Genomic DNA, 21,692 nt, shown 5'->3' with positions numbered 1-21,692 from the left:
ATAACTTACTAACTTCTACTTTTACATATGAGTAACTTTCTCCTCTATCTATATTCGCATATGTGCGAACGCTAGTCTAATTGGGACAAATGGGGAATTCAATTTGGTCCCTAAGGATAGGAGGGGGTGTTGGAACTTGGAGGTGTCTTGGGTTTTGATTGAGTGATAATGGTGAATTCTCCCTATAGAACTGGGAATGCCAATTTCATTCACTTGTGTTGTGGACTTGTGGTTATGGAAGGAAGGATGGACCAGTTTTGATTGCAAAAGATCACGTGCCTGCATCCATTTATGTCCAAATTATTGAGAAGTCCTTGTTATACCATGAGTCCATGACAACCTCCTTTTCTAGTCTAGGGTATAAAAAAAAAAAGCTAGGTAAGATGTCAACCGGAAAAAAAAAAGAAAAGGAATCTGGCATAGGGTGTGTTTACTAAACTTGAACGGAGTCGAGAAGAAGTAGGGAAAAGAAGGGAGGCAAGGAATCAACTCAGTGGGAGCAGCAAGCTGTTTTTTATAAACTTGGGTAGTTTAGCAAAGCATATAAGGTGGTTTAGTTTCATATTAGGATAAAGCTTCCAGCATAAGCTGTTTTTGAGCTTTTTGGACATGTTCAAATTAGAGATTCTCTAAAAAGTTGTCATTCACCTTCTGGGAAAATCAAAACTCACTTCTTTCTGGGGTTCCACTCCAATAAATTCACAAAAAATTTGCTTTCTTCTAATAAGAAAGTAGTCTTCTGAGGGTGGATAAAGTTGCACCAAGTCACTAACTAGGCACTAAGACTTGTTTAATGCTAAAACCCAGTCTCCATTTGGTGCTTGCAAACTTGCTCTACAACAAAATAACAAACCTGGAAACCCAGGTAAGAAAAAGAATGGGACTTTTAGTGGCAAAAAATTTGGTTGCTATTACTTGTCATGATTTGAATTTGGGAATACACTGACCAGAAACAAACAAGGCATAAATGTGTATATCTAAGCTTATAAATTTGTGAAAGCAACTGATCACTCGGTGTTGGTGAAAGCAGGACCACACTGGCTTTAACATAGAACATACAAGAACGTGAGAATCTCAGAGAAACTTTTGATACATATATAGAAGTGATCTTGAGATTGGAATATTGATCTGGGGTTGCACAAGAAGCATGGCTGTGATCCACAATTTTCATTAAGAAAAAAAAAACCCCTTATTTAACTTCACCATTTCATCTGCTTAAACTATACCAAGTTACCACCGTAACCAAAAAAAGAAGGTTGTTCTCTCACAGCATTTTCTATTCAATGTGACGCTTTTGAGGTATGGACATGCATGGTAGTGGTGTGGTGCTGGGGCTGTGGAAGATATTGTTGACTATGGTAACAAGAATGGATCATGGAATGAACGGTTGATTAATGAATAATTAGTAGCTAATTCTGATGTGCATGCTCTGGAAGATTGATTGATTCTCTGTCTATATTCCCCTCAATGAAACTTTGCTGGTTCCTTTGTGGAGGGATAATGCATCTCATTAATTTTTATGAGTCACTTTGCCATGCACTCTTTATTCTCCTAAGCTTTTCTTATATTAGATTGAGACACTGACCATATTCTCATCCTTAATTTGTCTCAGCTGGGAATCTGGTTCTGTTTGACATACCTAATGGGCTAGTGCCTTATTTTATACGGTAACATCATCATCAATTTGCTCTTGTTGAGACAGTTTGTCTAACATTTCACTACTGCCTAAATATCTCTGAAGACTGAAGTGTTTGAGAACACACAAAATTTTTAGCCACCACATCAACACTTGAAGATGTTAAGCATTTTAATGTTGAACTGAAATTTGGATATGAGCGATTGCCTTCGCGTGCACTCTTCTAACAGCACGTTATGTTCTGATTGTAGCAAAGTTTTAAGCTAGGGAACTGTTCTTTGTTTTTTTGATGCATTTTAAGCTATACCTGCCCAGTTTTCCTGCACACCATTTCCCTGGGATTATATATTGGTGCATATTGATTCAGTAAACAAATAGCATTATAGCAACTAATGCATTATGAAACAATATGACAAGTGATTATCCCTAAGGCAATGCTAATTTCTGTCTGGCCTGGAACAGACAAGTTCTCTTGGAAGCAAATTCATGCAGCTTCACTGGCCTCAAAACACACATAAAGATGATAGGCTCGTGTTCTTTCCCATTAAACATAGAGTTTGATTCTTCTTCTGGGAATGCAGCTTATTTATCTGAATTTTTTTTCTGATCAAACGGAAGGCATAACAGAAGTTAGCACTATATGTTTGTTGGGTTTCAAACTTTTACTGTGTAGATTTTAGCTAAAGATATCACAGCTCTTTTCAATGTCGATATATGGTGAAGACACAAAACCTTTAATTGCTCACATACACTTTCCAATTGAAACTCTGCTTGAATTTGAAGGCTATATAGAACTAGTTTTACTCATGATTCTGCCTAATTAACTTTCAGCATTACACACATTCTTAATAATTTTCAGCATTTCTTCTCTACTCATCACTCAGCGCTAATGATGTATTACGAGAAAATGATGGCATAACAAAGTACATTTGTCCCAAACCAACAAACAAAACATGTAATTTTGAATCACCAAAGTGATAATTTTTGAAGAGTTTTCTAGTAGACAAAGTTTGGGGTATGGAGTGACTTTTTGGTTCCACTATAATTGGCCTTTAGGCTTTAGCTTTGCTTTTTAGAACAATGTACAATCGAATACCTCTGCCTCCATTGATGGACCCAATTGAAAAAAATATTCACTTTGCTTGGTGGTGTTCTATCCGAAGGAGATGCCTGTTGGTGTTCCAATCGAACCCTTTTCCTTCAAGCAAATTGTAATTCACATTTGGTGGTGCTGACAATTTACAAGTTCAAAATTACCACTGTTACGGTAACGTACTTATGTTCTCCTAATGTTTCATGACGATGTGTCTGGTACAAATTCCATACAACACCTTTTCAATTTTCCACATTCATTTGGAAGAACCTATATTTCATGTTTGCTGGGAAGCAGTTCAATAAGTTGTTTCATCGTTTACATAGTTCAACGTTTCGACTTGGTTGCATATATATTGGTATTGTGAGTTTACTTGAATTAATTGTAGGAATAGTGTTTGGACCTAAAATAATACTCCGGTATTATCTATACTATTTAGGCTCGTGGACCGGTTATTTGGAGAAAATTGACCATATAGTAAGATTATCTGCCGTATTGGAATAGATTTAGGGGACTATCGCTGTATAGATTCTGAGTTGATTAAGCAAGGTGAATCTAAATCAACTAGGAGGTTCTTAAGACTTGATCCGCAAGAAAGAACAATTTGTGTTCTTTATATAAAGGGGTCAAATGTGCAGAATAACACACGCAACGTCAAATAAACTATCGCGCAACCGCATAGTCAAATCTCCACACTGAGTAAAAGTCTGATTCGCTTCGGCAACCAAGTCTCCTATCGGAGCGGAGCTACCCAGATGTACGCCTCGCGCTGCATGTAGCAAACAAGTCCAATTAACCTCGGCAACTAGAGTCAAGTCCATCGAGTCGCTAGCCTAGCTTCTAGCAAACACAAAAGCCTGCACTAGTCAGCAATTTCCTTACAGCGAGAAAGTCCTGCTATCAACGACGCATTATAAGCTTTGCTTTTCCCCAAGCGGTCTAAAGTAAGATCGGTCATCTACTGGAGGTGGAGTGAAAGTTACCTAGCAACTCCGATTGTGTATAGATCATTCGAACTTCAGCGGTTTATCAGCAACTGCGGAGCAATCGTTTGAGACGAAGACAGTACGTGAGCGCAATCATCGTCAAGCAAAGCAAGAGTTGTACCTAACTCAAAGGTACTGGCACGCCGGCAACAACATAGAACGAAGGTTAGAACCGTCTAGGGTTCAATACCGATGCTTGCTAATTGTTCTCTGAGGAAGATCTTTTTTCCGAGCTCGAACAAATAGTTTGTTGATAAAGTGATATGGGATTCACATCCACAACCAATTGGAAAATGGATGAAGTGACCCAAATTTTTGTAAACCTACAAAAGCTATGTCCAAATTCTTAATGTGACATGTATATTCTCAACATGTCTCCGCACGTGTGGCGAATTTTTAAGCCATATATGTGAACAACATTTTGGGTGACGTGAAGTGTGTGTGATTATATGGGCTTCACACGTGGACGTGAGTAACCCGCTCTGATACCATATAAAATGATCTCATGTTCACATTAAAAACCAATTGACAATGGATTGAGTGACCTAAACTCTTATAAACTCATATGTTAAGTCACAATTTTCATGGATATATAATCTTAACATTCGTAAATGCTCATGATGAGAGTTCAGTTGTTTAGTAAACGTGCTTTATCCATCAAGCTAGAGGGTAACCAGTGTCTAGTGTCTGATATAACACATATAGCAAATTGTATCGTTGAGCTATATGTTCACCTGTTCCATCTCATGTTTTAGTGGCTGGCCGGTTTCCTGTACTAGTAGGTCAGGTCCATAAAAGAGTGCTCTGTCAGCACAGCCCATGTGTAAGTACCTTGTTGCGAGTTAAAATTGATAATAATATAAACACCATTATAGGAATCCTCAGCTCTACAATTTTGAGTAATGGAATATCCGAAATCAAGAAGTCATTCGGAATCGTCATTGTTAAAACCTAAACGTCGATTTTGATTTTTAGTCTTCTGTAATTTAACTTGGTTTATTTTGATTATTATGAATCTGGTGCGTTTCGAATGTAAGATTTTTAATGTGTTGGAAGCCCAACGTCATCTTTTGGAATTGTTCAGATAGTCTGTTCTGCATTATTTTCATCATTACAAGAAGCATCATGATATGTCTATTTTCTCTATTCTTGGTATCTCACAACTGTTTGTCAATACTACCAGCTTCATCCCGTCCTTTAATTAAGGGTTTCTTAGCTGATGGTTTGCTATTTACTATGAGTTTTTATATCTATGATTTTGCATATGTGAGTGTACACATGCGAGATTGAGTTTTTATTTATCATATTTGTTGGAGTTTATCTGTAATACCCCGATTTTTCAGGTTTGCATTGTAAAAATTCTTGTAAGTTATTTAACTTGAGAATTGAATAAAAAAATAAAAAAAGAAGAAGTCTGAGATTCTATTTTCTCATGTACCATATGAAAGTACTGTAAAATTGTATCAACAATCATCTAAACAATCTAGTGTTTAAGTTTACGGAGAGACGAAGAGCGCGCAAGAGGGTGGTGTTTGGGCTCAATTTGGATGGGAAGGGAAGTTATATTACTTTAGGAACAAGTTTAGGCATATTTTGCAAGTTTTGCTTTTTCTCAAATTGTAAGACTTACTGGCTTCAAAAAAGTAGCTGATTTCTCAATGACATGAAGTTTTATCCCTTCCAATTTACATTCAAGTAACGTTTTAATATCACACTTGCGTCTCACTCGTTACCTCTACTGCTTCAACTTGTCAATGAAAAAAATTTGCTTCCACTATTCCACCCAAGTTTATTTGTTTTTGTCTTCACAAAAGTGTCATCTTAGCGAAGTTTGCTTCGTTGTGTAGAAACAAACGAACCATATTCGTCCGTTTTAGGTGCATATGAATATCTATGATCATAGCAAATCAAATTTCTTCGTATCAGGTGTGTGTCATTTCCTTCGTTAACAACCTTTACAAACCACACCATTGGGTGTCCATATACAATATGATGGTGCCCACAGAATCCCAACCCCTCCAGGAATATCCTGACCCGACCCACCCAACTCATGGCCCTTTCACAATTGCAAGTCCAAGGACAAGCCCATCATTTGCGCACACCCAAAATGGGCCGGCCTTCATATATAAACCCTAGCGAAACCTCATCTCTGTAAACCTAACTCTCTGCCGCTCTCTCAGTCTTAACCCTAAACTCAGAGGCCAAAACCAGCAGAGAACTCCGCTTTGCAGTCATGGGGCGTATGCACAGTCATGGTAAGGGTATGTCAGCCTCGGCTCTGCCCTACAAGAGAAGCCCACCGAGCTGGTTGAAGATCTCTACCCCCGATGTAAGTCAATCTCTCTAGATTTCTGGCTTGGGTTTCTGCAGTTTGTGGGGGGTTTTGATTGAGACCCAGAACTGAGATGTGGGTGTTGTGTAGGTGGAGGATAGCATTTGCAAGTTTGCGAAGAAGGGTATGACTCCTTCTCAGATCGGTGTGATTCTTCGTGACTCTCATGGGATTGCTCAGGTTAAGAGCGTTACTGGAAGCAAGATCTTGAGGATTCTTAAGGCTCATGGTATACCCTTTTTGCCTTTTCTTATGATTTGAATGTTCTGAAGCTGTTTTGAGTGTTTTGGTTAATTGCGAAGCTATGGATGAATTGAATGTGAGAATGTTTTGGTTACTGTTTATTTGTGTAGTAGTATAGAAGATGTTAGGGTAGCTTGATACAGTGATCCTTGTCTGTTACTGTTCTCAGTGATCTGTTGTAGAAAGTGTTGGGATGTCTGAAAGAAATGGCCTGGCAGTCTTGTTATATGATTGTTTTTTGTATTGGGTTTGTTATTTGATAAGTGATATAGAGTGTGGCTAACTTTGGTTGGTTGGTTAGGTCTTGCTCCTGAGATTCCTGAGGATCTGTACCACCTTATCAAGAAGGCTGTGTCAGTTAGGAAGCATTTGGAGAGGAACAGGAAGGACAAGGACTCCAAGTTTCGTTTGATTCTTGTGGAGAGCAGGATCCACAGGCTTGCTCGTTACTACAAGAAGACAAAGAAGCTCCCCCCAGTCTGGAAATAGTAAGCAATCTCACTCCTTTTGCAGTCTGTCTTCATGACTGTATCCTTGTTTTGCTTAACTTAGCAGTATAGTTTTGGTGTTCAGATATAATGGTTTGAGTGGCATGGTAAAATAGCAATATTGATGTTTACATGAAATGGTTTAATAGCAATACAATTATGGTAGTAGCTGAAGTTGCCCAAGTCTTTCCTTTGAACTCTATTCTCTGAAATTCACGCTTAACTAATTGGTTTCCCAGTATGTAATAGAGTTTGCCAATTTAGTTTGGTCTAACTAAAACATGTTATTCTGATAGTTTCTCAAGGGGTGTTACCCATTATTCCATTGCTGTTCCATGTGAACTGTATGATATTCACATTGAACTGGTAGTCCTGTTAGCTGATTTTACCGTCGACTTGCTTTTTATTTGGATTGAATTTCGGTACATATGCAAGATAGAAACGGAAATGTGTTTGTAATTTCATTGTCTAAACTTATCATCTCACTGAAAAAAGTTTATTACAATCTTTGCTTCATGTTTCTAAGCTGAATCGATAAATGTTATATAACATGCAGACTAACACTTCTAATGGCTTTGTTTACAGCGAGTCCACTACTGCCAGCACTCTTGTCGCTTAGTTTGGGGATGAAGCTATGGATAGCTAGCTTGGGTTCTCTTGGCATGATGCATGGACTTCTATAATTCCCCCTGTTTGCTAGTTCTTAAAATTTCCTGTCTTATGTAAAAGATTTTGGTATTCTAAATACTTCCTAGGATTTGATGTGTTGTTGTCCTCCTATGACCATAACCAATTTGAGTTTTTCACTACCATGTTAAATTTGGAAAATTCCAACTTTTATGCTTGCTGTGCTTTACTTGTGTTCATATTAGTGAATGATGGTAAGCATACACCCTCTTAATTTGCCTAATTAATCATTCACCAATCACTATCGATTGGCGACATTAAACAGCCTTAATTCACAGGTGTAGACACCTTAAATCGTATTGTGTAAATCATTGGTTACCTGATCAACTTCATATTATGAACAGAAGATCATATGTTTCACGGTCCGCACCCAAACACCTAGTATTATTCCCATCTCATACTACTTTTACCGATGGAACAATAGAATCGCCATAAGACCATAGGTCATACTCATCATAGATGAGAGAAATTCGAAGACTCTAATATAGGCCTTGTGCCAATGTCCAATATCATTCCGACTAAGTTCAATGGTGAAAACTCAAATTATGCTACGTAGTAGTATCAGTGACCCTGTCAAATTGTAAATGATCGTTTGATGACGATAATTTAAGACCTAAAGAAAGAAAGACAATGATAAGCACGAGACCATTTAGCAAAAGCCCACACCGCTAAATAAAATGGCGGTACAAAGAAAATTGGCGCTCTTAAACCTCTCGAAGTCCAGTAAAACCCTAGAAATTTGTAAGAGCAAACTCAGTCTCTCCTCTGCGTCCTCCCTACTTGTTCGATCCAGCTTCAGTGCCCAGGTACCAATTCCCTAACACCCATTTAATTTCTTTTTCCTCACCAAATTTCCAGTCCATAAATCTATATTGGGCACCAAATTGTGCCGTTGTTGCTGAATCGTTTGCTCAGAAATTGTCAGAAAATTCTTATTCAACCACACCCTTTTTGGTTTCGTCTTCAAGTTGTGGCTTTTCTCATGTCTTATTTGTACCCTTGTTCATGTATATAAGCATTAAATTTTAGGATTTTACTCAAACTTTTATCTGATGAATCTAGTTGAGCAACTGTTGAGATTTGAGATTGGGGAGGTTGTTAGATTTTCTGCTTTAGATATTCTGGTTACTAAGCCTGTTAGAAGCACTATGTCCCTCTAGTTAGAGGTTTAGGTTATTCGTTATTGATGCCGAAGCTTAGCTCTATGAGTTCACTGGTTGAGTGTTAGATTGCTAGATGAGTAATAGCTACCCCACGGCTAGAAGATGAATTTTGTGGACAGGAATGTGATAGACAGACAGGCACACATAACCTCACACTTGTGTATTACAATGTCTTGGGGAATTCTGATGGATGTCTTTCTTTTGGAGGTAGAAAGTGAGCAAGCAAAATGGGGGAAGGAATTAGAGAGTTCACTGCAATCGTCGAGAGGGATGGTGTTCACCAACCAATTCTGGATGAGCAGAATGGCGAGGAGCTGATGCATGTACAGCCTGGTGTTTCTATTGTCCTTGGTAGTCACCCTCCTCAGTCCCCCGGCACTCTTTATATCTCCAGCAGGTATGTCCTGCTCTCTCTAACTCTCGATGGCTTTCGTCGTTCGTTCTTTCTAGGAGAAATTCAAGGGTAAAAAGTAAAGAAAGAATAGTATATAAAAGATGGGGATGGGTTCAACATTTGTTTCCACAAATTTATTGTCCACTTAAACAATGTATGGATTTTGCAGGCAAGTGGTTTGGTTGAGTGACACTATCAGGACCAAAGGTTATGCAGTGGACTTCCTGTCTATATCACTGCATGCTGTATCCAGGGACCCAGAGGCGTACACCTCTCCTTGCATATATGCTCAGGTATAGTTCTTGCTTACAGGCTCAGGTTTTCTGTTCAATTGTATGGTTCTTACATATGGTATTATCTTACTATAATGATCCTCTAGCTTCCTTTTTTGTGTGACCTCTGACTGTGCTGTTTGGCAAGTTTTAAAATGTCGTTTCTTAGTTAAGTCTGCAAATACAGATTTAAAGTTGAAGAATTTTCTGTATGTGGAAGTATTTCATCAGGAAGTCCTTTTCTGAAAGTAGCAGTAGCACATTTTTGTATCTGTGTTCTGTGCTTCAGAATAACATGAGCTAGGCTAAACATTATTGGTCCTGACTGATTGTAATATTCAATGTTTGTTCACATTGTTTGGCATCTTTATGATAACAATTTTGTACTTTGTAGATCGAAACTGGAGCTGATGAAGATGAGTCAGAGGGCTCAGATTCAGAAAGTAATGGTGTCTTGGATCTGTCCAAGATCACAGAAATGAGGCTTGTTCCTTCGGATCCTAACCAATGTACAGCATCTCTCATTCTCTCAATCCATGTCTGAATTATATTCATAATGTTGTTATACTTATATCTTCTTTGTGATTAGTATTTTGCTGGTGAAGGATAACTAATATATTGTTTTCTGTATGACAGTGGATTCTTTGTTTGATGTGTTTTGCGAGTGTGCTGAGCTGAATCCTGAACCAACTGAAGGTTCGAGAGTTCTCTTTTGCTTTTTATGATGCAGTTTGAATTGTGTTTGCTTCATCAGCTCAATTCTGATAGTGTACTTTTGACTTCCTTCAGAGAATGAAGAAGAAGAGCATAATTGGATTTTCAGTGCTGACCAGTTGGAAGATGAGGCAGCAGGTACCGGCTATTATCTACATATAGTTTATTTGTCTTTTAAGTAAAACAAACTCTTATTATCTCTGATTTCCTTATGTTCATTCTATTTCCAGAAGATGATTCTGAGCCTTCAATTGTAATTGGGCAATCTAATGGGGATCATGACCTAGCTCGTAATGTGCTTCAGGTAAGTTATGAATACATATAGTTAGTCTCTTTGCATCAGCTATTTTTATTTTTGGGCAGACGTGGCACTGAAACCGTTTTCATCTTATTGCAGCTTCAGATCGATGATCAACGCTTCGAGGATGCAGAAGAGATGGAGCACGATACTGACACTGCACGACACTGATCATCTTTCTTCAAACCTTTTGACCTGGTCCGTTTTATGACCATGCGCTGGTGTCTTGCTGTATATCTGAAGAGTTATTGTAACTTGTTGTCTTGTCAAAGTACTCTCAAACCTCTCTGTATTCTGTTAGTACTTATAAAATCGTCCTAAGAAAATTTTATCGACTATTCCTTTGATAATGTTGTGGGAATCGTTACTGACAGATGAATGTTAAATTGTGATATTTATCATGGATTGCTTTGAGATAGTGTACCAGCATTCTACTGAAATGTAGTTCAACCATCTTTGATGCATCTAATACATTCCGCGGCCTGATGCAAAATGAGCCAATATCAGTGAACTGCAACTCTCTGTAGTTCCACTGAACTGCTTCAACCTAGTAAATATGGTCTTAAACTGCCTTACCAGGCCATTTTGTGCACACTATAATGATGATAAATGGTTCGACTCGCGCTATATAGCCTTATAGCGCGATGTCCGTGATCGAAAGAATCAGCGACCTTCAACCACGACAATTTCTCCTGTGGAGCTTGAACTGTTTTATGTTAGCACCATTCATCGCATTTACAAGGAAGAGTCATTTTCAGATTTTGTATAGTTGCTCCAGGCCCATGCAAAGGTTAACCCGACCCGAGCAGATAAGTTAGGGACACGTGGCAGGATGGTTGGAAAACCCTAATGGCCCCGTAATATATAGTCTTGGCAACACTTCGCTTCCCTTCTTCATCGCTTAAAAGGTCGAAGCCGCTGCTCCAATAGCTCTCTCTATTCTCCGCCGTCACCTAGGTCCGTCTCTCTCTCTCTCTCTCTCTCTCTCTCTCTCTCTCTCAGTTTTAGATTTGGCTGAGCTTAAGTGAGTAATCCCATTTCTGATGGATTGAGGTTTTTGCTGCAGATTGAAAAGCAGAGAAGCTTGAAAACCATGGCGTACGCAGCGATGAAGCCCACCAAGCCTGGACTCGAAGTGCCTCAGGAGCAGATCCACAAGATTAGGATCACTCTCTCCTCAAAGAACGTCAAGAACCTCGAGAAAGGTCATTAGTTTTTTACTTTGCCTCTGCTTATTTCATTCTTAATTTGTTATATAATGCTTTATACCATGTTATATTGTGGTGAAAATTGACTGTATTAATGTTGCCAAATGACCCATTTCTTATCTATAAATAAAACTCTTATCTGAGTCTTGTAATGTAACAAGAAGACGTGTCTAGGGTTGTAGTAACTTGGAATTGTATTCATGTCAGTGAATATTAAAGTTTTAAAGAGCTTGATAAGAATTCGATATGGTTAATGTAGGGTTTTGCAAATTAATGAAGCAATAGTTGTGTCTTGATTATGTTGTTTTGTTTGTTTGGGTGCTAGTGTTTGGCTTGTTGTTCTGATTTCTGTTTTTGTTTTGGATAGTTTGTGCTGATTTGGTTCGTGGTGCCAAGGACAAGTCCCTCAGGGTGAAGGGACCAGTGAGGATGCCTACCAAGGTTCTGCACATTACCACCAGGAAGTCTCCCTGTGGAGAAGGTATAATTCAGTGTCCATTGAGGTTCAGTTTTGTCTATGGAGTCATGACTGGTTTACTGCATCCTTGTTTATGTCTTATTGCATTAGATAGATGGTGCTTTGTGTCTGTGTGGCAAGTCATTAGTCTTTTTAGGTTTTTCACTGAAAAAGTAAAAAAAGTTAGAAACTCTAGTTTATGGTATGTTAGAGAAGTGTAGTCTGTTTCTGAATATGGTGTCTTTACACTTGCTTATCGAACATGAATAGTCACTGAGTGTTATCTACACTTGTCTTTTGTTTTTCCTCAACAGTTTCTTTCTTATTTGCAGGTACCAACACATGGGACAGATTTGAGTTGCGTGTGCACAAGCGTGTTATTGACCTCTTCAGCTCCCCGGATGTTGTCAAGCAGATCACCTCCATTACAATTGAACCTGGTGTCGAAGTGGAGGTCACAATTGCTGACCAATAAACTTCTCGGTTATAAAATCTGGTCTGGCTTTCCTAGTTAATTGGAAGTGTTCTATCTGGGATGTTCTTTTCTCATTTTTAAGTTGAAAACTTGGTAGTGTTTGAAATTTTCCTGGGATGATGGTTTTGAGGACATGTACTGAATGTTTTTGATATTTAATAGAGGCACTACTTTTGCAAACTACTGAAGTTTCTGTTGTCTAATCTGTCTCCTCTTCATGAAGTGAATTATTGATGGAAGAATATAAATTAAGACAGTCTCATTGATGAGTTGCATAGATCATAGATGCTTCTTGAAGAGTTCCAAGTCATTCTGCTTTTCTAACTAGTACCTTTTCTTGAGCTTTTGTCTCTGATCTTGCAATGTCTTCTGTTAATACCGTTTTCTTCTTGGCGGCTTGCCACTTGGAATTTTAAATTCCCTAGGCATGTCCATTTTCCTCTAAAAAATCTATCCTTTGCTTGCTAGCTTACACGGATTTGGGTATTTCAACACTGTTAAAAATGAGTGCGGTCTAAATAATTCGGGTTTCAAGTTCTATGATTCTGAAACTTCACTGGTCATCAAACCTGATTTTCGCTATATGTAAACATAAAAAATTTAAAATGGCCAATTGACATATATATGAATGAGCTTTTGATCTTGGCCAATTAAATTATCTAATGCTTCATCGGGTATGTTCTTCACGTACGCTTTGATTTGGTCAAGGTAAACGGAACACGGTGCTTGTACAACAATCTGATTTGTTGAGACTAGTTTACCCGGTGATGATGGTGATAAGAATTAAGTATGTTTTAGTCCAACATTCTCTAAGCATATAATACCCACGTTATCTTTTCAAAAAAAAGAAAACCCACGTTATTTCATACATTTAGCACCATTCAACAGCCTGTCAAAGATTAACTCATAAACATGAAGAGGAAGCAAACCAATGATGTTTGTTCTTACTTGATAGAATCAAAAGTATTTCCTTGGCCATGGCCATTGGAGAGAACACAAGTACTATTCCGGTTAATGTGGGAGTAAATCTCACATGGATGATTCGGTTAGTAGAGTTTGGTTGATCATATACACAGCTTTGGACCTCATAAAGAATGTTCAAGTTCAGGCGATCATAGGGCCTGTGTCATCCATGCAAGCCAACTTCCTGATTGATCTAGGAGTGAAAGCTCACATTCCCCATGATCTCATTTTCAGCAACTAGTCCTTCCCTCACCCCCCCCCCCCCTGAAGTTCGTATTTCTTCCGAGCTGCACAAACTGACTCCTCTCAAGTCAAAGCCATAGCTGCTATCGTTCAAGCTTTTGGGTGGAGAGAAGCTGTTCCAATCTATATAGACAGTGCCTTGGCGAGGGTGTACTACCCTACTTGGTGGATGCCTTGCAATAGGTTCGCACTCGTGTTCCTTATCGGAGTGTCATACCTCCAACTGCAACAAATGATCAACTTGAAGCTTTACAAGTTGATGACAATGCAAATTAGAGTCTTCATTGTGCACATGACTCCTACACTTGGTTCTAGGCTTTTTGCCAAAGCACAAGGGTTGAGAATGATGAAGGAAGACTATGATTGGATCATGACCAATGGGCTAACCAATCTGTTGACTTCAACAAACGGTTCAGTCATCAACTCAATGCAAGGGGCATTGGGTGTGAGGACATATATGCCGATAACAGATGAGCTTGTCGACTTCAGGGCTCGATGGAAAAGGAAATTCCAACAAGAAAATCTGACCATAGTTGATGTTGAACTAGATGTTTTTGGACTTTGGGCATATGATGCCGCCTATGCATTAGACTTGGCAGTGGAGAGAGCTGGTACTAGATCAAATTCTGGCTTCCAAAAGACTCATACTTCTGTCAACTCATCAACAGATCTTGAAACTCTTGGCATCTCTAGCAAAGGTCTAGAACTTTCCAAATTCTTGTCAAGTACTAGATTCAGATTCATTGCAGGAGATTTCAGTTTTTTTTAAGGGCAGTTACAATCTCTTATGTTTGAAATAGTTAATGTGAATGGTTATGGAGCAAGAGGCATATGGTTTGGACACCACAACGTGGACTTGTGAAAGACTTGAACACATCAAAAATCACAAAGAGTGAATACTCAACTTCGAAATCTAATATGGGACCGATAATATGGCCAGGAGATTCTGCATCAACACCAAAGGGTTGGGAAGTTCCCACAAACGGAATAAAGTTGAGAGTAGGTTCCGGTGAAGAGAGGTTCTCCGGAGTTTGTGAAGGTGCTGCGTAATCCTGTCACTAATGCAACAGAAGTCACCGGGTTCTGCATCGACATTTTCATCGCTGTAATGGGAGGATTACCCTACGCAGTTACTTATGACTTCATTCCCTTTGCAAAGCCCGACGGTACTACAGCTGGTAGCTACAATGACTTGGTGTCTTGGTCCATCAATTTTTTCTTGGGGAACATTGCGACTCACTTGATCATATGATCCATATCTCAATTCTACATGATCATAGTGAAATGATATCGTATACTTATGGTGCACTTAGAATTCATGTGAACAGAATTTTGATGCTTTGGCCGCAGCCACAACAATTAGAGGGAACAGGTCTCTATATGTAGACTTTACATTGCCATAGACAGAATCAGGAGTAGTAATGGTAGTGCAAACAAAAGACAGCCGGAGCCAAAATCCATGGATTTTCCTCAAGCCTTTTGAATGGAAGCTTTGGCTGACAATATGTTGCTTTTTCATCTTGATTGGTTTTGTGGTTTGGGTTCTTGAACATCGTATCAATGAAGATTTTCGTGGCAAAACCCTCGCATCAAGTCAGCACAAGCATTTCGTTCTCCCTCTCAATAATGGCTTATGCACATCGTAAGTAGTAGTACTACACATGCGTACCCTCTGAAGTTTTGCTTTTATGTCATCATTAGTAGTATACTTGATCAGTTATATATCTAATTTGCAGAGAATGTGGTTAGCAACTTAAGTAGGATTGTGGTGATCGTTTGGGTATTTGTAGTGCTAGTACTGGCTCAAAGTTATGGAGCTAGTCTATCATCCATACTAAATGTTCCGCGGCTAAAACCAAGTTATTCTGAGATAGACGAACTTGTGAAGAACAAGGATTATGTGGGTTACCCAAAGGGTTCCTTTGTCTACAACCTTCTAACAGAAAGGAGGTTTTGATGATTCTAAGATCAAGCCGTATACAACGCCGGAAGAATGTGACCAACTTTTGATAAAAGGGAGTGCAAATGGTGGGATTGCTGCTGCTATTGATGAAACTCCCAACTTGAAGCTATTTCTTGCCAAGTACTGCAAGAAATACACCATGGTTGGCCCAATCTTCAAAACTAGTGGTTTTGCCTTTGTAAGCCACCTCCCTATTGTTTCTTTCAACTGTTGCATTGAGATATATATGACATTACATATATAACAACTCATGATCTGATCCCATAACCAATTGCTATTTTGATTATTCTGTATAAATATTTGAACTATCTTCTTGTCCATAAATAAATAGGTTTTTCCCAAAGGTTCACCTCTTGTACCAGATGTTTCAAGGTCAATTCTAAACGTGACTGAGGGGGACGAGATGAAGAACATAGAAAGTAAATGGTTCGGTGAAACTACCTGCTTAGATGACAAACCAAATGCCTCTGATCACCGTCGTTTTACATTCTACAGCTTTTGGATTCTCTTCCTCATTTCCGGTGTTTCTTCATGTTTAGCCCTCATCATCCATACAACAATATTCTTTAATAAGAATCTACACATCTTATTGACATGTTGGTCAGTATGGCGTAGTATTCGGTTCATGTTTATAGTTTTGAGTTATACTCCAAACTCACCTTTCATTAGGGAACGAGAAACACACGTTGATCAAATAGTTACAGCTCCTCAAGGTGAAGTTGCTCAAGAACACAGTTGATCGATTTATTGATACGCCATTGTATTGTACTGTCACAGTAACAGATTGAGTGATTCATGAATGTCACCTTGATCATGTCATTTAGTTCATTGTAGCTCATCAATTTTTACAAAGCCATTGTCCATGATATACATTAGATTGGAGAACAAACTAGTCGGCCATGATCGACCTACATGCTACAGTACAACATATGTAGCTCCCACTTAAAAATTAAGGCACCGCTACAAAGTATTGTAGTATTATACCAATTATACTCATGCAGCTAGAATTTTTTTGAAATTCGATCTCAACTGTTGAGGATATTTTGGGTGATACGATTGTGGTGGGAAACTGGGGTATCTTTACAGATGGACATGTCAATTGACATTCAGTGAAATGTGCATACACATTCCTACATCAAACAGGAAATATCTGATAATTCCACTAATCACTTTGCCACACTAGGTGATATGCCTACATTTTATTGTCTGGCCATGACACTTCATGATCGAACAGAGATTAAACAACATGCTTTGGTCAATTATTTGGTCTCTTCAATCACTTCTATCTCCTTTAACCGATCGAACGAATATGTATGTCTCTGATAAACAATTTCCTGCTGTTATCACTTTAGACTATCAGACCCTAATTCAAAGAACGATACAATAAGTTAACAAAAATAACAGTTAATTTCCTAAAGTTAACAGGATTTTCTATCAACCTTAATTTCATAGACTCATAGAGAGCTAGTGATCATTGTTGTTGTTCTTTTGTTTTGTATTCATTTTATATCTCAGGTAATCATTCATGCCGTATACTTCTGTTTTTTTCAGGCTCTGCATAAAAAAAATTTGTTTTCAAAAAAAAAAAATACTCTGCATAAAAACCGGATCATGATATCGGTGGTTTCTTTCGGTTCATTTAATCTCTCTTTACATTCACAATCACTGTGATCACTTTTATCATTCATCCCACCACATCATCATTCTGCGAGCAAGCTTTTCTAAAAAATCACCAGAAAATCCAGTTGAGCTTTTCCTTGACGTAATTCCCCGAAGAGGAACTAAATATGTAATGGTTCATAAACATATGACTATTACTTCTAACTGACAAAACCTTTGACGGATATGTTATCGGAATAAGATCATCTACCAATAAACAAACGTTGTCAACCTTATGCGGCTTATGGTGTTGATTAATGATCAAGTAATGAACACTTATGCATATTTCGAATTGAACTACGAAATATTGAATCACATTTTCCATTTATTATAACAATTTTAACGAATACAGTAGAACCTCGTTAAATTAATACCTGATTAATTAATAACCTCGTTAAAATAATATTTTTTGCCGGTTCCGACTCAGGGCTAACGTGCTAAATTAAATATTTCGCTAAATTTGTAAGATAATATAAATTTGAGAATTCATATAGACCCCACTAAATATATAAATTAATAATGACATAATTTGTATAATAATTTTTACATTTATGAGGATTTCATTGAAGAATTTTATTTTATTTTTAATTGAGTATTCATTCAATCAGGCAAACACAAGCTAAGAATGTCATTATATATCCACCCGCTATCACCTATTTCAGAATATACAGAGTTTTCTGGTAGAGGTACCATAGTGATACATATGATAGACAAACTATTTAAACACTTCCGCATGATGCAAGGAAAAGAAGAGCTACATCATGACAAGCATGGTTTCGGTAACAAAGCAAAGTAACCAAAATAAAAACAAACTAAAATCCATACAAGAAAAAAAAAAGATACACGTCCCAGCTTGACATATGGTTAGGATAAAACCTAATTTACTATTAGGACAAGACCGACTGCACACCCAAAGAGCAGGAGCCCAAGACCAAATGTAACCCAACCAACCCAAAAACTAGTCCTCTCCATCCCGAAGAAGATATCGCCGCTGATGCAAGGATCACAACATCACCGCCGCAAAATCACCCGAAGAGCCACCAGGAAAACATGTACATCAGTCGAAAACCCACAGAGAGTATGTCACCGATGTGCACAGACCACCAACGCATCCAAAACCAACTTTGCTGACGAGATCTCACATACCTAGAAGAAACAATAACTTCAATTTCCAAGAGCATCATACCAAAATTGAACCAACCAAGTACAATCAATCTCAAAAACATCCACCATGAGCCAAGGTAAGAGATCACATCCAGTAGCAACACAAACAAAGGTAGAGATTGAGCCTTTACCAGCGTTGGCTGCCGCTGGACGGAAATATGGAGATATGAAATAGACTAGCTCATTGTTAAAGGGAGAGAGGAGAGAGCGGTTAGGGTTTTTTTCTTACTATTATACTGTATTTGTTATTGAAGAATTTTGTTGATATAATTATCATCAAATAAAATAATACAATACATCGGATAACATAATATTTTGAACAATAATATCCGTGATAAGTCCAACAATGTGGTGCACGAACAAAATAAACTTTTTTTTCTTCGAAAAGGTGAAAGAAAATATGTATTATACTTTGATATATTAATAAGTTATTAATTAATCAATAAACTAATAGATTATTAATTTATCGATATATCAATATCTCGCTAAAATAATAAATTTTATCAATCTCGATATTATTAATTTATAGATGTTTTATTGTACTATGTAGTAAGGATATAGACGTGAAACATACCGCACAAATGTGTCGACGCCATAAGCTACCTTATGCAAGGTAACCAAATTTTAGATGGATTTCATAATGTCATTGTCTGGAAAGGCCTTGTATCCATTAACTGAATCTTAAATGAGATTGAGCCACAATGAAAGTTCGCCTTAACTTTCGTGTGCAGTGAGGTAAAGTTAAATTTCGTTAGGTGAGAAAAGAAAAATCAAAGTCGCATTCCCGTATATGGTTTTATTCGACCTAGCTAAAGTCTAGAGCTCCAGCTATAAGTTCACGTACATACTAAATAGACAAGTGTGATATTTCAACCACCAATTAAGGTGAGGCATATAAATTTGATCTCACATTCGAACAATTTCGTCAACTAACAAACTAACCAAGCACAAGTTTCATTCATGCAGCTAGGTTCATGAACGAAGATGATTGATGAGCGTAGTAACTAGGGCTTACCAGAAGCGAATGGAACTTGCAGTTGATCATGCCCGTCGAGTACTGTGTTTTCACGCATATGTGAAAGTGAAGTAACCAGTTCTTTTACCGGAAAGGGAAGAAAAAGATGGATGCATGCAGGTAAATAATAGATCGATCATATTATTATTAAACAGCGACAAGCGTGGCCCGTGGATTAACTGTATCGATATTGTCCCAACTTAGCCACCTCACAGGTGTTGGGTTTTAATCACAAAAGGCCTCGGTACAATTGGTTATTATCCACCCACTTATAAGCTTTATTTTCTTTGTCACTTTTTAGATGTGTGATATCTCATCTCCAACACGCCTCATCACGTGCAATCTAATTTTTAGGTCTGCACGTGACAGATTAACATCCCACATACTGGGATGAAAGAAACTAAGGTCCAGTAACCAACGACACTTAGTGGTCATCCAATCGGAAATCCTCTGATGGCATGACAAAGTGGCACCCAACTCGGGCACACGAAAGATTGGAGGCGCGACTGGAGAGGGACCCGCTCTGATACCATGTTAAACAGCGACAAGCGTGGCCCGTGGACCAACTGTACCGATATTGTCCCAACTTAGCCACCTCACAGGTGTTGGGTTTTAATCACAAAAGGCATCGGTTCAATTAGTTATTATCCACCCACTTATAAGCTTTATTTTCTTTGTCACTTCTTAGATGTGTGATATCTCCTCTCCAACAATTATTCATATTTACCTCTTGCCAGAAGTTGTCGGGTTAATGTTGTGTTTGGTCACGAGTTTGACTCAAATTATAGGCTTAAATTCTCAAATAATCTAACTAAGTTGTTTGTTAAATCAGCTTATTTCTAAATTTACGAACTCCAATGTAATTTTTAAGTAAATTATGAAAACTGCAAAATAAAATTTTTAAAAGATATTATTGATTAAATTTGCAAACACAGATTTTCTAATCTCACATCGGAGTCAAACTGGCCCTAAGCTGTGAAAAATACAACCAACAACTGCATCCTATCATCCTATGTTCATGCAAGCTTCCAAATGAACCTAACTATAGTTCTTTCGTGTAGAATCAGAAGTCCAGAACTCATTATATATAGGGGATTCAGAAGCATGCAGTTAAATCAATATGCACCAGAGCTCCAGAAGCTAGCCAAAGTGCGTGCCATCGTCTGAGCCTTTCAGCCTTCTACCCTCTCGCCGTAAGACCTGATCGAGGTTTGAGATTGTGAGCGAGAAACACCACAATCTAATCAAGTTCCGAACCCCTTTAGAGCATGAACGAGACTAAATGACTAATCATGTTTTGATCTCAATACTCAAGAGCATTACTGTAGAACTATCACTAAACTCGTGACGTGCTGAGTTTCAAAGAAGTTGTTGGGAGCTGGGAATAAGAATTATAAGGAATATAAGCTACAAGGCTATACACAAAGGCCATGCAGCTGGTTCCTTCTGCGGTTTCGGTCTGTGACTCTCTATGATGCATTTGGTGGGGATCTATCTAGCTAGCTGCTAGCTTAATCAGACAATGGTAGATTTGTCCAGGTTCACAAGTATTATCAATCGTAAGTTGGACTCATACATTAAATGTATTTATCTTCATGGCCCATATTAAAATTTATTTAAACACACTTACACACGCAAACCTCCAAAGTCCGATCCAAGCATGCATGCTTGGAATGTGTGAAAATTTGATCATGTATACTTCCATTTCATTAAAGTTTTTCCTGTATATATAGTTATGGTAGAAGACATTATCAGAAAAAGGATAAAAGACATTGCCACGACAATGTACTATATTTTACTCACCTCATATAATGCTGTATTAATAAGGAACAGGGAAAAATATCAATGCGTCAAACGGGTGAGCAATAATACTTTTCCCCTAACGTTGCCATCTCCGGCTTCCCATCATTCTTTTTCCATCGGATAATGCAGCCTTCGACTAATTAATATATACACACATACTTGTATCCAATACAGTCAGTCATTCCCATCATTTTCTCAATAATTAATCTAACCAAACACTCATTCCCGAAATGGTTCGATTTTTGTTTTTGGAACTACAAGAACTTCATGCCATCGTTGTTCTTGTATCACGTATTTGCAGTAATTAGCAAATAGCAAACAAAAACTCAAAGAGGCATCATGAAATACAACAATCATATATGATCATTATAATGTATGGTATCAAAACGACGGACCTGGACAAACCAAATATCCCACCGCGAAAGTCACACAGGGT

At 38.1% G+C, this 21,692-nt stretch overlaps 3 protein-coding genes and 1 pseudogene across 3 annotated transcripts; all 4 read left to right on the top strand.

Moving 5' to 3' along the window:
* Positions 1-5,883: 5,883 nt before the first annotated feature.
* Positions 5,884-7,631, top strand: LOC126801601 (40S ribosomal protein S13-like). Its single transcript, XM_050529011.1, has 4 exons — positions 5,884-6,044; positions 6,138-6,276; positions 6,592-6,778; positions 7,364-7,631. The coding sequence occupies exons 1-4, from the start codon at positions 5,949-5,951 to the stop codon at positions 7,395-7,397; spliced, it is 456 nt and encodes a 151-aa protein (XP_050384968.1). The 5' UTR covers positions 5,884-5,948; the 3' UTR covers positions 7,398-7,631.
* A 491-nt stretch (positions 7,632-8,122) lies between these two features.
* Positions 8,123-10,720, top strand: LOC126801600 (chloride conductance regulatory protein ICln). The gene is made up of 8 exons (XM_050529010.1): positions 8,123-8,271; positions 8,840-9,025; positions 9,192-9,315; positions 9,689-9,803; positions 9,931-9,990; positions 10,084-10,146; positions 10,239-10,312; positions 10,406-10,720. The coding sequence occupies exons 2-8, from the start codon at positions 8,856-8,858 to the stop codon at positions 10,475-10,477; spliced, it is 678 nt and encodes a 225-aa protein (XP_050384967.1). The 5' UTR covers positions 8,123-8,271; positions 8,840-8,855; the 3' UTR covers positions 10,478-10,720.
* A 459-nt stretch (positions 10,721-11,179) lies between these two features.
* Positions 11,180-12,634, top strand: LOC126801602 (40S ribosomal protein S20-2). Its single transcript, XM_050529012.1, has 4 exons — positions 11,180-11,263; positions 11,373-11,511; positions 11,882-11,995; positions 12,304-12,634. Exons 2-4 carry the CDS (start codon positions 11,400-11,402, stop codon positions 12,444-12,446), a joined length of 369 nt encoding a protein of 122 aa, XP_050384969.1. The 5' UTR covers positions 11,180-11,263; positions 11,373-11,399; the 3' UTR covers positions 12,447-12,634.
* Positions 12,635-13,213: 579 nt separating this feature from the next.
* On the top strand, positions 13,214-16,354 carry LOC126803814 (glutamate receptor 2.8-like; annotated as a pseudogene).
* The last annotated feature ends 5,338 nt before the right edge of the window (positions 16,355-21,692 follow it).

This window comes from Argentina anserina, chromosome 7 (assembly GCF_933775445.1).
Source record: "Argentina anserina chromosome 7, drPotAnse1.1, whole genome shotgun sequence".
Lineage (NCBI taxonomy): Eukaryota > Viridiplantae > Streptophyta > Magnoliopsida > Rosales > Rosaceae > Argentina > Argentina anserina.
This window is presented reverse-complemented; position numbering and strand designations above follow the sequence as displayed.